The sequence below is a fragment of the Spermophilus citellus genome, assembly GCF_964194105.1.
Source record: "Spermophilus citellus genome assembly, chromosome: 3".
NCBI lineage: Eukaryota > Metazoa > Chordata > Mammalia > Rodentia > Sciuridae > Spermophilus > Spermophilus citellus.
Window position 1 is genome coordinate 134,181,236 of NC_138184.1, and position 17,582 is coordinate 134,198,817.

The window sequence follows — 17,582 nt, forward strand, 5'->3', positions numbered from 1 at the left end:
TCCTGAGGACTGCTGGCCAAGAATCCACATTCACTCTGTGCCCCAGCTGACAGTCCCCTTTGCCTACTGGTCTGCCCTCACTTCTGTGCCTCAGAGAGCTTTCCTCCCCCTACTTCCAATAAATCTGGCTCTGTGTCAGTGGAAATATCATTATTAAATATTGTTACCTAATTCAATTTTATAATGAGGATTATAAAAAACAATCCATGTCTGTGGGATGAAATTGATCCATGGGCTGTTCTATATGAAACTTGTAAGCATTATTACATATATACTTATAACAATTGATAAGCATTATTAGTGTCTTAAAATAAAGGTAGTAGTTAATATAGTTGGTGAACTTAGGGGGCAATCTGCCTTTTAGACTTTGCTGGCATGACAGCTATCAGTTAAAGATGTATGGTGTGTTTGCATTTGCCTTTGAAGGATTAAACATTGTTCTTGTGTTTTTGAAGTATGAGATCTCATCTGAGGTTTGTATTTTCTCTACCTTGTGCAGTTATCCTAGAGATCCCAAGCAGATCTTTTGTAACCAGTTTCCCCTCTGCTTTATTGGGAAATTCTTATTAGAAGTATAGCAGTTAATTTCACAGCTTGGACTCCAATTATCCCTGTTCTACTGTGGCCACTGAGGGAAATCAGTAGTATTCTCAGTACTAGGAAGAGGATTCATTCCTGCCAGAGCAGCTCTGGTACAAATTACAGGTTTGTTATTATAGAGCATCTTTCTATTGTCTTATTTTTAGTACTTTTAACTAAAATGGACATTGTTCCAGGTCATATATTTAATAAAAGAAATATAATTTGTTCAGGGCTGAGGAGGGTGAAAAAATAATAAGTTTAAATAATGTTTATACAGATATAACAAGGCTCTTTAAAATCACAGTGATCAAAATATTTACAATGCTACTTACCAGCAGCCATCACATTCAATGAACGGAATGCTGTTAAGTGTGTAATGGGTGAAGTGGCCCTCATGTTCAGTTTATTGCCTGTTGGTAGGCATACTCAAGAGAACACTATGAGTATAAATTAGATAAGGTTTACCTTTATGTTATTTATGTAATGGGAAAGGTGTTAAAGGAAGGGAAAAGAAAATGTTTGGATGCAGGAGGAAGACCCATGAAGGTTGTTGATGGACATGGAATACAGGGAACAGTATTCTGGTGACATTTTAGCAAAGAATGTGTAAGGAAATCTTTCTATGGAAAGCCATGGCCTCATGTGAAATATACCACAAATAATGAGTAGTCTGTGGACCCAGAGAGCAGCATGAAACAGGGTGGGTGATAGAATTTCTTTTCCTTTATTGAAGTATATTAAAGCAAGAGCTGATACATGTTCTACTAAATCTGTACTTCATCAATGTTTATAGCAGCACAATTCACAATAGCTAAACTGTGGAGCCAACCTAGATGCCCTTCAGTAGATGAATGGATTAAAAATGTGGCATATATATACAATGGAAGATTACTCAGCAATAAAAGAGAATAAAATCTTGGCATTTGCAGGTAAATGGATGAAGTTGGAGAGGATAATAAGTGGTGTTAGCCAATTCCAAAATAACAAATACTGAAGGTTAGCAATGATGGTGGAATGTGATGGACATCATTATCCAAAGTACATATATGAATACATGAATTGGTGTGAGCATACTTTATATACAACCAGAGATATGAAAAATTGTGCTCTATATGTGTAATAAGAATTGTAATGCATTCTGCTGTCATCTATTTAAGGAATAAAATCAATTAAGAAAAAAATATTTATTTATATGACATGGGACAAATTCTACTTGCTTGCTCTTTTTCTTTATTTACTCCCCTGCTCTATTTAAAAAAAATGAAATTATTTCTAGGTGCAATTTGCTTTGGGCTTCCTTTCACATTAAGGGCATTAAACCTTTCTTTGTCCATACCCAGGGATGTGATCATAATTCCTCTTTTAGTACTTGGCAGAGCTCAGCAGCCGACCAGCCAAGCAAATGTCTTTTCTCTTGAGGGATCACATTAAGGAGACTCATCTGAATCAAGATGCTCTGTTGTAATTAAAGGCAGAAAGGAAGTTGATGCAGTGAATAGTTGGTGGTCAGTGTCTGGTGGAGTCATTTAAGACTAGACTGCTTGCTTCTAAGCTCTTTTCCACTTGGATCTCTGCACCTGCTCCCTTATGATTGCCCTTATCTCATCTGCCATGTTCATGTCCAAGTGCCCCTTCTTTAAGGTCGACTCAAGATACAATCCACCTTTTGGTTTTCTAGCCCCCTTAGTCAGGAGTCTCTCCTATTTATTTCACTAGTTCATTATTTGTAGTCCAGTTTTCATATGTGACAGTTATTTGATTTGTACTGTGTCCTCATAAGATTATAACATAAAGAAAGACATCCTGTTTTAATCATTTTAGGAAATCTTCATGAACGTTAGCACCCGTAAGATGCTTAATATAGCTAATTTTGAGTTGCCTCCTTGTCACAAATATGTTCCAGATTTACCCTCTAATTTGCATGCTATATGCCTCCTTACTTGTTCAATATTGAAGCCCCTCTTTGTTGTAGCTTATTTTACTTATTTTATTATAAGTTTTTTTCACAGTAGGATATCCAAGGAGGTATTTCTGACATGGCTGGGCTTTATTCTACCCTAGGTTCTGAAGCTGCCCTGATAGTCATGATGCTCTATAAAGATCTGCTGGCACATATAGTATTTTTAATCTTCACAGTTTTTCATGTTTTTACAAACAATATAGTAAGTAATTTTAATTATGTAAAATAATTTTTTCTTATCCTTGAATCCCAGTTAAGCTCTCTATTTTGTAGAATCTTTAATTTTTTTCTTTATGTATTATATTCTAGAGAAAGTTTTATATTCTCTGAAAGAGCCTTTTACCAAAAGCATTACTATATTTAATTAATATCTGATAATTGTTTTTGAGAGAAATTTGTAATTTTTTGTCTGAATTCATAAAGGGTTCCTATTAAAGTTTAAGCTCAAAAATCACAGAGAAAAATCAGTAAACAGCTGTATCTGGAAGTAAATTTCACCTAGGGGAGCTCTTTATTCTTATTTATGTGGGAGTTTTATAATACTGAAAAACCGACAGCATACAAATGTTTCATAACACTTAAAGTGTTTTATTTTAAAATCAACTTTCAAAATGATTTTTGAGGTTGTTTAATAGGTGATATTACATGGAGGCCAATGTAGAACCAATGTAGAACAAACTAATACAATTATTCAAGGTATACACTTGCCACACAATGACTGTCTTCTATATGCCAGGAACTGATATAGGCCACTGAGAATCATCAGTGTTCAAGACAGACAAAGATCACTGTCATTTTGGATCTTGTATTCTAAGAAAATAAGTATACAGTAAATAAGTAGATTATATTGTCTTGTAGAATATGGCAAGAATGTGGAAAAACAAGAAAATGGGAAATAGAGCAAGATATATGATATCAGGAGGCTAGAGGACATTGGTTTTCAAGTTTTGCTTCAGAGGAGAACAAAGAAATAAGATTTCAGCTGGCAGAGGAAGTAGGGTCCAGAGTACATATTTTAAAGATGTCAATTACATACAAATGGGACTCATTAGTCCAAGAAGAAAATGTGATGATTCATCAGGGAAAGGGGAGAACAGGTGATCTGTATTCTTGAGTAGACAGGTGGAGTTTGGGTATAGTACACAGCTGGAGGAGCACAATGCTGCTACTAGCTAGCAGCTAAAAGGCAGGGATAACTTCTCTATGGATAAGTGTCTTTCAAAAGCCTTTTTGACTGACCCATCACCTAATTATTGAGTGCCTATCAGGCACGGAATTGTACAGGGCATTGGATAGAAGTAATGAACAATTCAAATGCAATTTTGTGTTGTGAGTGTACAGAAATCCATTTTCTTTTGCAGCAATTAAAATGGTAGACAAAAGAAATAGACTTTACATGATATCACAGTACTATTAACATTATGATATAATTTGATGTCCTAATTTCTTCATCTAACTTTCATGCTTGAGTATACCCTCATCCAAATTAGTATTCTTAGAAAAAAATATTATTTCTATACCGTCTCATAATCCCATTTTCAGATACACTCCCAGGCTAAATGGGTGTTTACTAGATGTTACTCCAAAAGGCCTCATCATATAAAGTAGTTAATTTAGTAGTTAGTCATTATGAGTGTCTTAGTTTAATTTATTTGTATAAATAGTCACTATATGGCAAAAATTACAATGAATCTGTCCATGGAACATGAGTTAAGATGGTAACTCTCTTTTTTAAATATTGTTTTATAGGAAACATGTATTTTTTCTTTATAATCTTGATTTAATGTTTTTTTTTTTTCTAATTAAAACCCACTATGATTGTTAATGCAATTGACTTCTTTGGAAGCAAGCAGATTAGGTGTCAAAAACATGTGTTTGTTGGTCCTTGCTTGTGAACCTTTTCTGCATTCCTCTATGGTCTCTTTATTTAATAGCCAACACATTTATTAAATCTCTTGTCTTTGCTCATGTAAAATGAGTCTGCCTACTTCTTATAAATGTTAGGGATGCTGTCCATGGTGCCAGATGGAAGAAAGAAAGCAAAAACTTGACACATTTGTTAGAGAACATGTCTATCTATTAACTACTTTTATTTGTTCTATTCATCAGCAAGATTCTCTCTTCAGTTTTGGCCTATATAAATCAAAAGCTTTAAGCCAAACTAAAAAATTGACCCAAACTACAGATGTTTCAAACATCACTATGCTGTTTCCTATAGAGTCTGTTCCCAATTTAAAAAAAAATCACTTCTAAAGGAGGCTCTTCATGGTATTTCTCTGAAGGTTTCCATCCTATTTTTTTTAACCTACTTTTAGTTGTTTTTCACTTTACAATATTAATTAATGGTGCAGACTCAGAAGGCTTAGATTCCCATTCCTCAGCATTCATTTAGAGATCAATTCCAAGTATCTCCCACTACTCTTGTGAGGAAAGCTCATTTTCAAGTTTTGAGGCTCCTTCTAAACAATCCTCAGACTGGCTGTACCATTCTGGTAATGGGATACAGAGAATTAGGCATATCTATTATTTAGGCCTGGGGAGACTATCTGAAATGACTGTGAACATCTGAATAAATGAGCTGCAGTTGGTTCTAAGATTTGCATTTGTTTTATTGGTTTGCATCTACTGTGATTCTCTTTTGTAAGCCATGCTGTAAAACCTGTGGTTGACTTTGTCACTGGAGTAGAAATCTCAATGAAGTAAGCTCATTGGCAGTAATGTCTTATGGTGGCTGAATGAAACCTGGAGCCAGACAAGTATCTTTTTTAAACAATCTTATTCTAGAGCTATGTACTAGAGTTTCCATCAATACACTAAGTGTTCATTAAGAGCTGGACTCAGTGAAAAAATTTACTAGGGATTTCCAATAACCATCACCTGGAGGCCTTTTAAAAGTACATATTCTTGAGTTCTTTATTTGACTTGGGTCTGTAAAGAATCACTTGTGATGTTAGGAACCTAGATATGAGCCTGAGGTTATAAAGACACAGTAAACATAATGGTTTCCTTAATTGCATGTCACACACCTGATTATTTATAAGAATCTTCCAAGGAGCTTTAAATTTTTTCAAATATCAAAGCCCCACCACACTGCCTTAGACAAAAGTAGTGATAAAGCATATTTATTATAATTTCTTTCCTCAAGTAGTACTTTGGTATTTATAGTGTGTTTGGGGTACTATTTGCTTGATTCTCACAGTGATCCATAATTATAATTCTTTTTTACATATGAGAAAACTGAGTATATGTCATAAAAACTGTCATTTTGGAAATAAGCTTGATTATTCTTTTGACTACTGGAATCATGTGTTTGAATTTCCTTAGGCAGCAATTTATCATATTAACATGATTTTTCTCCATATCGTTTGTTAAGTGGTTATTATACATCTGTATAATTGTTTCTATGTACTCTGGGATCCTCTATTACTGTAATATTGAAGACTATAAAAAACTCTCTGAGAAACTTGACTGTGTGTTTGATACCTAGAAGTACAAATGAAAAAATAAGGAATCATTACAAACTCCCAAGGATCTTGTTTTGGGGAGGTTTTTTTTTATATTTCTCATGAAGATATTCCTGATATTCTTGTATTATGAAATGTAGCAAAACTTTGTTCAATCAAACATTTATGAAACATCTACTGATAGCACAGCTGATCATTTAAAAAGTACTGTGTAGAGCAACAACAGCGACATATAACATGTATGGACTGCAGGGTAGTTTTGCAGGGTGCCAAGTGTTCTGTTGATCACTTTACCTGGAGCGTCTCCCTCAATCTTCATGTTGGCGCAAGGAAGTGAGTCCTGTGGCCACCCTTATTTACAGATGAGAATTACAGAGGCTAAGTAACTTCCCCACGATTGCACAGTCAGAGAGGCAGCTCATATTTTAAAGCCAGGCAGTGTGTGATTCTAGCACCCACAGACTTTATCACTATGCAATAAATTCTGTGGAATCGTGAGCTTTTGATAAAAACAAGTGAACAATTTTGGTATATTTATTTATAGATGAGGACTGTATGTGAGAACATGGAGAATGATACCTTTAGTTAAACTGTCCTCATGTCAACAGTTGACTCTTCTTGCACAGCCTCATCCCTTATCATCATCAACACCCATGTCTTCACAGCCTAGAGCACTGAAGTGGTGAGCCAAGGCTGACCTTATGTATTCTTGAGGCAGAAATAAGGCTTAAATAAGTCAGAATACTTGGAATCAAATGCTGATTTTCCATCTAGTAGTTGTGTAACTTTGAGCAAGTTCTCAGCCTTGGCACTTCAGTTTTCTTATTTGCAAAATGGCACCAACCTCATCAAGTTATTATGAAACATTTGAATTGTGACTCTTGAGATGGTCCCTGGAACAAAGTGACTACTCACTGAGTGTTATGCTTTGTGAGTATGTTTCCATGTTAAAGGGTTCCATTGAGGACATTGGTCAGTCATGGACTTATTAGTGTTTCCCACAATTCATATGTTGAAGTGCAACCCCCAGTACCTTGAAATGGGACTATATTTTGAGATAGGGTCTTTAAAGAAATGATTAGGATTAAATGATGTCATATGGGTGAGCCCTAATCTGATAAGACTGGTGTTCCTATAAGAAGAGGCAGAGACACCTGGAAAACACACACACACACACACACACACACACACACACACACACACTCACAGCTCTGTGAGGACATAGCAAGAAGGTGGACATCTGCAAGCAAAGGGGAGAGGGCTTCAAGAACCCAACCATACCAAACCTTGCTTTTGTACTTTCAGCATCCAGACCTGTGAGACAGTAGTTTTCTGCTATTTAAACTCCCCAGTGCGTGGTATTTTGTTATAGCAGCCCTAACAAGCTAATGCAGGCATTGTGAATGGCAGCTTCAGGAACATTTTAGGTGTTTAAGTGACTAGAATATGACTGATAAGCACTTCCTTCTCTCTCATTCATGTATCCCTCTAAATTGAAAACACCAATTGTTTTTCTAGTGTTTTCACATCCTGCCCAATTTGCTAATGAGAGAATACTATAGATATAGCTGGCATCCAGACCCATAGAAAGGAACATACAGAACATGCTGAACAATTTGTAGAGTTGTGGTTGGGTGATTTCCTTTGATTTCTGAATCAGCCACCTCTCCCCTGATAAATTCAATTCTTTGTTTTAGGCATTAAGGTAAAGGTCAAAAGATATTTAAATAATGCTTCAGTGCACCTTATAAGTCATTGCTATACACACCTACCCACCCACCCACCCACGCATGTATACACACACACACACACACACGTACACACACACACACATGTACACACACACAGGAGAAAAGCTGGCTTCTCAAGGGTCATAGACTAAGTTGCAGTAGAGCATGTTTTTCAGATATATTCAGCCTGCCTGCTGTGATAATGCTAACTAGACAGTTCTATCATATTGCACACACTATGGATTAACTTTTCCAAAACATCCGAGTACAGATTGGTATACAAGTTAGTTTGCCTGTAGGAAACGAATGGAGAAATTGTACTAGTGATTATTAGCTAGCTTTCTGATTTTGTTTTGTTGAAAGATAGAACATATGTTTACTTTGGTCTTCAGATTATGGGTATTCATGGAATTGATGACAAGAACAGCTGGAAATTGGGCCACAAATTTTGGATACAACTGTGGATGCTGAGATGTTCTCTGTGGTGTCTATCCCCCAGGTCCAATGCCAAGATTTCAAATATCCATTCCTATTTATTCTGTCTCACATCTTCTGTATTAATATCTATGAAAAGGCATCTGAAAAAGTCATAGAAATTGTTTTATGAAATCAGTGCTGTGTTCCTAATGACAGCTCTTGTTACTACAAAGAGCTTAAAGTGAGGAAATGGAAAAGTAAATTTCAGACACTTTTAGTGTTTTTTCCTTTGAAATTCCTGCATCTTCTTCCAATTCAGCAGCACATGAACTTGTCACTCGGAGGGCACCATTTTCTAGCACACCAAGAGTGTCTGCAGTGCTCAGAAACCTTTCGTCTTTGATCATAAGTGTTTTGGGATGTTCTGTCTAATTAGTCATCTGTTAGTCAAGGTGCTGATTATGTCCTCATTAAATCTCATCTCCTTGATAATCTAATTTTCTTCTAAGCTACAGAAATGATAAGTACATTGATTAACATTAATTTCATGACTGAGTTAACTTGTCTGAACTGAAAAAATGAGCCAATTTTAATTTTTATGTGTTATTTAAGCTATTTTCAAGAGAAAAATGTCAGCAAAGGCCAAAAATTATAATGTAATGATGGGAACATCTATGGGTTTAGAGTTACAGATGAGATGACAGGATTCAGCTTTGTGAAGTCACACCTTTGTGACTGTCTTCTCAGATCCAGGTTTCATGCATCTGTTCATACTGCTGGCTTTCCACCTGAGCATTTTTCTAAATGCTAGCTCACAGTTAGTTTCTGAATTAGAGAGGTAGTTCAATGAAAAAGTTTTCTATGTATGAGATTTTGTTCCTCCTCTTTCTTTCCCCTTTTATGGCAAAAGTTACTTATAAAGATGTCTGTAATTATTACATTTACCATATTTTAATAAGGAATTCACAAAGCTATTGCCTGTTGAACAGGTATCAAGTATTTATTGCCTTATTTTTTTTTTTTTTTGCAAGTACCATCAGGGCGGAAGTAATACATACCCTTATGCACATGGTGGCGTGTGTTCCCACTGACCCCAACTGTGCAGTGCTTGAAGTCTTCAGCATAAGCATTTAGTAGCACTAATATATTTTAATGCTTCAGAATTCAGTGTATCTAAACAATAAACACAAAACTCATTATTTTTCTTATGCAATTTATCATACCTTATGGCAGTCCTGCTCAAGAGACTTTCAAAGTCTCTGGTAGCTCTTCTTATCAGGGACATGGCTTATTTTAGAGAAAGTTGTGTGTCACCCTTATGTGCTCTTACCAGAGTGTGCTAGAAAATTTTGGCTCAATAGCATTAATGCTGTTTGTTTGGTACTACACAGATTATGCCTTTCAATGTTTGAAAACCACATAGGTGTCTTGGGGCTGTCCAAGGTGCTGAACAGCCCTTGTCCAAGGTGCTGCCCCTGAGCCCACACTGTCTGGGAACAGCTCCCTCCACCTTTGTGTTCCAACCCCTGGCATATATGCAAAGAATTAAGGAAGCTTTGTTACTGAGAACCAACCTGTTGCAAAACAACATGGAAACACATTGAATTAGGCATGGGATATGATTCCTTTGTATTAAGTAATAAAGATCTCTGAAACATCCTTTGCTGATTTGCCTACCTTACTGTTTCTCTATTTAGTTTGACTTTTACCTCTATTCTAATACTTATAGACAAATATGATGAAAGAAATAAACACAGGGATAGGGGAAGAAAAAACAGCAGTGTAAAAGTACAACTCAGCATGGGAATAAATAATTAAATTAATTAAATAATTAAAATAATTAAATTAAATAAAAAAATAAATAAAAAACTAGAGGCAGTGGCATTCAGAACTTTGTGGAGATTTAAACCATGTTTACTTTGTGCATGCCTATTTATTTTTGATATATTCAAGATGAGACCTTGATATATTCAAGTTTACTAGGAGAGCTGAAGAGCAGGCAGCTTAAAAAGGCTGCATCCTTCTCCCCACCCTGTGGAAATACAAGACCCTGAGGGAGGGAGTGGGTAAGAGAAGCTTTAATGAGGAAGGAAAACACTCCAACTCCCTCAGACTGTGTGGGAAGAATGTGAAGCCTGCAGGACCAGCTGGGCTTTGGAAGCAGCAGCTCCTGACACTGATAAATGATTCAATTGGCAAAATAAAGAACCTCTGACCAACACTGAAGCCATGTTATTCTACTGCAGTATATGGCAGGGCGAGGAATTTCGTAGGCGGCAGATCCTTCTTGGATCTTGTCCAAAGAGGAATATTTGCTAGGCAATTCAGACAACTTAATTAGAATACACTCTCTTCCCCTCCTGTTGCCATGAGCCCTCAGAGAGTGTGATCAGGAAATAGCATAACAACTTTAATCTTACCTTGTAGGGAATGACATCAAGCAATAAAGGAGAAAATAACAGGCATGTAGCCCCAAGGGTGTAGAACTTTGAGTCTGTTTTCCATGCACGCATGCACAGACACACACAGAATACGTAATTCATGGCTGAATTATCGAAATGGTAATTTTCTGAGGAATTTGGAATGAATTGCAAATTCAGTGAAATATGAGCAAGATGATAAAAATTTGTTAATTTAAAACAAAGAGAACCAGTGTTGAGTGCTGGGATCTGTGACGACACAGAGGAAGCATTAAAGGAAACAGAGGAATCATTAGAAAAGGATGGAGAAAACAAACATCAGGAGTGGGTGGTGTTATGGAAATAAGCCAAGGAAGAACAATTTCCAAAAAGAATGGGATGTCAATATGTCAAATGTAGCTGAAATGCAGAGAACATGATTGAAGGACAAAGAGAAGGAAGGGAACAAAAGCCATAGGACAGAATTTTATAGAACTGTTAGGTGATGGCAGAGGGGGCTGTGAAGGTATTGATTTGTTTCAGATTACAAAAGAAACAATTAAGATTTAGAGATATTCTACAATTCTCCTTAGATCACATAGCCAATTCATGCTACACATTCTGGCATATGCTATTGATGAGTATCAAATGATGTAGACACACATATAAGAAATTGGTTAATTTATGACATCTGTGGTTCACATGAAGTTAGGGAAATTTTGTTGTGCCTCAGGTTTTGTGCAGAAGAAATGAGGCTGTAATATATTATAGGTGGAGACTTTCTCTCCAGAGCTTTTTGCCTTTTTGATTCAGGTAGAATTTTAGGTGAAATTCAACATGGTTATGAGGCGTTAATGCTCATGGGGAAAATTAAAGATTTTAATGTAAAAAGTGCAAAAGAAGCAAGTCATTCAAATTAGCCTCTAGTTTATCTGCTTAAATTGAACCCATCTATTTAAGTCATTATTATGTACTTGAGCTTTTTCTTCCACTTAGAATATATATGTAAATCTATTTTTTTACACTTTCCAAAACAGTATTGTTTCTCTTTGGTGAGGTAAATTCAGTATGTGTATTGGAGTCTGAATTATTTTGTTTTCTTTCTTGTTTTGAGAGAAAAGGCAGCGATTTAATTGTGGGCTTGGTTTGACATACTTTGTTCCTTGAATATTTGGGAAATGAATGTCATTCCTTGCTACTCTTTTGCTGTTTCCTGATACTCTGAAGAAGCCTGGTGACTCATAGTCATGTTTTCATGGCGGGTCTTGTGTGCCTTTTTGAGGATAAAAGCATCCTTCTGGGTGGGAAGTGAGCTTTATTTTACTTTAGTGCCTCTTAAATTTTTCCATGCTAGGACTCTTGAAGAGCAGAGCAGACAGAAAGCTGGAGATGTCTGGGAAGTTCTGCCTCTCATGTGTACAGTTTTTTTTTTTATTCTTCTTCATAACAGGTGTCTCAATGGCTGCAAAATCAGGGTTTCTATTCCAGTTTGCTTGTCTCCACCTCACTACCTTCATGTGACAGAGAGATGTAAGTTTATTTTGTGGCTCTATGTATTCCAGAAAAACCATAGAGCTTCCCCAGGTTGTACACTTACCCAGTTTGAGAAATGTGGCCTTGAGTGATTTACACTTTCCTGATTTTACCTTTTAGGATTTTAGGCTTCAGATTGGTTTGGGTCTGGATTTGTCTGGGGAAATCACATGTGTAATTTCAGATAGGATTCTGTCTAAATTATGTGCTATCTGATGAGAAAGGTGATTCTGAACCTTGGCTTCTCTCTCTGAGTACCATTTCTTCTCTTTGCATCTTTTGGGATTTCATTGTCGAACCATTCTCTTGGTTCTGAATCTTTCTAGCTTGGTTTCTTTTCTGTCATGTTTCTTTCTGTAAGTGCCTTTATTTTTTTTTCTGCTCATCAAATCTACTGGGACTTTTCATTGTTGTTAGATTTCAGCCTAACATGTTGGCATTTCTGCTACTGGTAGTGACTCATTTCATCAAGCAGTTGAGGCTAACTTATGCTGTGGTCAAAACATCTCAGTGGCTTTCCTCATAGGTGCTTATTCTCACATATGAAAATGTGAACAGCAGCTGTGCTGCATTAATCCCTTTCTTGGGAATTGAGGTCAGAGAAGCAGTCCCTGTCTGAAACATTACAGGATTCATGGTAGAGGGAAAAGAAATGGCAAGACCATGTGATGAATCTTATGGCTTCAGCTTGGAAATAGAACATGTCATTTTTACCCTTATGTCTTGGGTCATGGGAATCCCTACAACCTAGTCTGATGTTTCTGAGATAGGAAGTATAATCTTCTTCCCAAAACAGATCTGGTAGGGAGATGTAGTATAGATTGACAATAGTAAAATCTTCCAAATCTGATTTGCTTTCAGTATTTCACATACAATAATCTGGGATGCATTTCAAAACCCCCAATGGATGCCTGAAACCACAGATAGTACTGAACCCAATGAGTTCTGTTTTTTTCTTAAATGTATACACACTTAGGGTAAGTTTAATTTTATAAATTAGGTACAGCAGGAAATTGACAACAATAGCCTACAACCTCAGCATATGATTTCCCTCTTTCCTTAAGAAGATAACTTTTACTTTCCTCTTGAAGCATTTTTTGGTTTCTCTTTGGCATATCCCAGTTACATTACTTTGCTTGTGCTTTGAGGCCATTTATAAACAAAATAGGGGTTACTTGAACGAAAGGGCTGCAAAACAGTGACAATTGATACAATATATGAGATACTTACTAAGTGACGAATGGGTGGGTAGTATGTACAGAGCAGATACACTGGACAATGGGATGATTTGTGTGCCTGGGCAAGACAGAAAGGATAGCATGAGATTTTATCATACTATTGAGAAAGGCACATAATTTAAAATTTGTGAAAATTTTTTTTTGAATTTCTAATTATTGGACCATGGTACTACTGGTAATTGAACCTGGAGAAAGTAAAACTTCAGATAAGTGGGGAGGGGGTGTAATCAGAACCTGACACCATACCTGTCATATCTTGGATACTCAGTAGGGGAAAGACACCTCTTTCTTTCTAAAATTTTTTCTTGGTTGTACTGAGGATTCCAAGTGTTAGTTCTCTGTATCTTTTTCATCTTTTTCATTTTATCAATGGTTTTCAATAAGAATTTCTCTTTATTTATCTTCATCCATCTTTTATGTTTTATCTGTGTTTATCAGTAGTGTGTTCTCATCCTAGACTAGTAAGTTTTCTACCATAATTTGCTCTTTTAGAAATCCACCATGATTTGTTTCTTTTTTCCTCTAAATTATGGCAGTTTGCTTTCACACTAGATTTCTAAATGCTTAGCAAGTTGAGGGACACTTAGAGTTTTGATATTAAACCACATTGGGCTACTAGAAAGTGAGTTTGTTGTGTAGAAATTTGGTGATTTCTGTTTTTATATTTTAAATAGAACTATTTTGGTTGAAATTCATGTGTGCCACCAAATGAATTAACCCTAAGCTTTTCTCTGCTATACTGAGTTTACAGATCTGCAAAAATAGCAGGAGCTTTACTCAAATACAGACAACCCTACCTGAACTTTACACAGATTTCATAAAAATAATGTCACTATGCTTGAACTCTGCAAGTGCTCTATTGAATGTGCTTGGAGTCAAGCATAGTCTTAAGGCAAATACTTCCCTTCAGTTTCTTTGTATTAGTCAACATCTATTATTAAGCATGAAGGACATTTTGCCATTGCTTTGTACCCCAAAACACTTTGGCTGTCACAGAGCTAAATGTCATCTGTTTTCCAATGCTTTTTTTAAAAAATATTTTTTTATTCTAAGCTATTTTAGTTCTCCTACTAGATTATAATTTATCGGGGAAGCAGGATACTACTACAACACACATTTTGTGAAAACATTAACAACTATTTGTTAAATTGAATATAATTATTTTAGTTCATCTTATTATTGAACTCAGGATGGAGTCATTCTCTGTAATTTTGTTAAATGATTATGCAGTTCAGATGTATGTAGTTTTTCTACACTGAAATTGCATTTCACTCAAGTTAGAATGGCAGTCATCAACAACAAATAATTAATGCTGGTGAGGAGACAGGGGGAAAGGAACACTTTCACCTTGTTGGTAGAGCTGCAAATTAGTAAAACCAGTATGGAAATAATTATGGGAGTTCCTCAAAAACCTAGGAATGGAACCACCATATGACTCAGCTATCTCACATCCTGATATTTAACAAAATGTACTAAAATCAGCATACTATAGCAATGAAAACATACCCATGTTTATAGCAGCACGATTTAAATTAGCCAAATTATGGAATCAACCTAGGTATCCATCAATAGATGAATGGATTAAAACATTCCTATGTACATGTGTGAATATACCACAGTGAATCTCAGCATCCTGTATATCCACAAGACTGGAATCCTAGGATATATTCTATGCTTGTATAAACATACCAAAATAGATTCTACTGTCACATATAACCAAAAAGAACAAATAAAAATAAAAAAATAGAAAACATTTGGCATTTTTGTGGGGGGCAGATTTGCTAACTTCACTTAGCATTATCATCTCCAACACTATCCATTTACCTGTAAATGCCATGATTTTATTCTCTTTTATTTCTGAGTAAAATTGCATTGTGTGTATATGCCACATTTTTTTATCCATTTATCCACTGAAGGGCATCTAGGTTGGCTCCACAGTTTAGCTGTTGTGAATTGTGCTGCTATAAACATTGATGTGGCTGTGTCCCTGTAATATGCTATTTTTTAAGTCTTTTGGGTATAAACCTAGGAGAGGGATAGCTGGGTCAAATGGTGGTTCCATTCCCAGATTTCCAAGGAATCCAAAGAGAGGGGACAGAGGATTAGCAAGGATGGTGCAATGTAATAGATATCATCATCCAAAGTACATGTATGAAAACACGAATTGGTGTCAACATACTTTATATACAACCAGAGATATGAAAAATTGTGCTGTATACATGTAATAGGGATTGTAATGCATTCCGCTGTCATTTATTTTTTAAAAATCAATTTATAAAAAGAAAAAAATAGATAAATATATTAAAGAAATGTGGTATATATACACAATAAAGCTTTACTCATCCATAAGGAAAAAATGAAATTATGTCATTTGCTTGTAAATGGATGGAACTGAAGAAAATCACACTAAGCAAAATAAGCCAGATTCAGTAAGTCAAGGGCAACATGTTTTCTTTCATATTCAGAACCCAGAGAGAAAAAAATTTAAAAAGGAATCTCAGGAGAATAGAAGGGAGATCAGTAAAATAGAGGAAGGGGAGCAAATGAGAGGGAGGAGAGAAAGGAAAGGGAAGTTACTGGGGAGTAAAATTGACAGAATTAAGCTATGTGCACGTGAGAATACATCACAATTAATCTTACAATTATGTATAATTGTAATACATCAATTAAAAAAAGTAGAAGGGGGTTCAGTAGAGTACAGGAAAGGAAGAGAGGGAAAGGAGAGATATTGGAAAATTAAATTGCATGTAGATTTTATATTTTCAGTAGCAGTGTCTAAGTGGACGCTATGGTGCCCATCCATTTGCTCCTAGCACCCACTTTTCAAGGCCAGCAGACTGACCTGTAACTTCCAGCATTGATGGCTCTTTGTCTGAGAGCTTTCCCTAGCTACTGGAGAACTCTCTGCTCCTGACTGGACATACTGGGGATTAATGTCCCCCAGGGGCAATGAATGACAAAAGTTGATGGATAAATGCCTCTGTTCCCTTGCTCTTTGTTTAGAGTATCTATAGGATGTTTGTTTGGTTTGCCTGAGTTCCCCAGTGGGACTAGGATCCAATGCCTCACAGTCATGCACCCACATTGGTTCTATTCTTTGCCTCGCCTCACTCTTCTTCTCTGCTATCATAATTTCCTGGATTATTAAGAAATTAAATGTCTTTTAGTATAGTCTATGTCTTAGAGTCTTGTACTTTCTAAGGGGAATCCAAACCAAAACAAGCATTCTTATGTCAAAATTTATGATTTATTGATTTGTCAATTTTGGTGCAGTCCAATAGAAATACAATGCAAATCATACATATAAATTCAAGTGTCCTAGGGGCCACATGAAAAAAGTATAAAGAAATAAGTGAAATTGATTCAGTAATAACAGTTTATTCAACTCATGTAAAATATTGTCATTTTAATATATATAGCATATATTAATGAAATATTTTTTTACTCAGCCTCTGAACTCCATTGTATACAATATCCTCACAGGGTAATACACTTATAGAACAAATCAGCTTGGACTAGTCACATTGTAGTGCTCGTGTCACTAGTGGCTACTGTGTTGGAAACAGGTGATCAGTTGTGTACCATAGCTCTTGAATATATAGGAGGCTGTATGGTGAGTCATATTTTCTACTGTTAAAAAAAAATCTCCTTTGCCTTCTTTTCTTCTTTCAAACTGAATACAATCTCTATAAATATCTAGAATGATGGGCATTATTACCTTGTTTTGTCTGTGTCCACATATTTATGATGTTTTAAGAATGAGCTCTGGCTATAGTCACTTTGAGTATTACTGCTTCTTACATGTTTGCATGCAAAATATAGCCAAAATGTTTAGCATCTCTGTGCTTGTGTGCTTTTCAGGCAGAGGGTACCAGACTTCAGCGAGAACTCCGAGGATATTTAGCAGCAATCAAAGGTAATGTGTATGTGTTGTTTACGGCATGTTACCAAGCACAGGTTGTTCTTGGAATGTGTAAGAAACCGGATGGAGTGTTAATTACAAGACCATTTGGCTTTCTGGCAAGTACAGTACTTGAGCACAGGTGTTTCATTCCACCTACTTCCAAATTCCCATTGAAACAATAATCAGAATATACAAGGACAAAACATATCTGTCCTTATGCTGAAAACTAAGAATAAATGCCACCCACATGCCATAGATTTCTAGGAAGATTTGTTAGACAGTGATCTTGAGCCCTTATATAAGAATGACTGCAGCTGGCTTACATTCTAAGGGAGGGCAGGTTGCAAGAATGAAC

General features: G+C 36.0%; 1 protein-coding gene across 2 annotated transcripts in view; it reads left to right on the top strand.

Moving 5' to 3' along the window:
* AMPH (amphiphysin) overlaps window positions 1-17,582 on the top strand; it is a 217,876-nt gene that overhangs the window by 102,140 nt on the left and 98,154 nt on the right. For both annotated transcript variants that reach the window (XM_081287269.1, XM_081287268.1), the window contains exon 3: window positions 17,185-17,239. In XM_081287269.1, coding sequence (XP_081143395.1) covers window positions 17,185-17,239 — 55 coding nt within the window. The remainder of the gene's footprint in view (window positions 1-17,184; window positions 17,240-17,582) is intronic.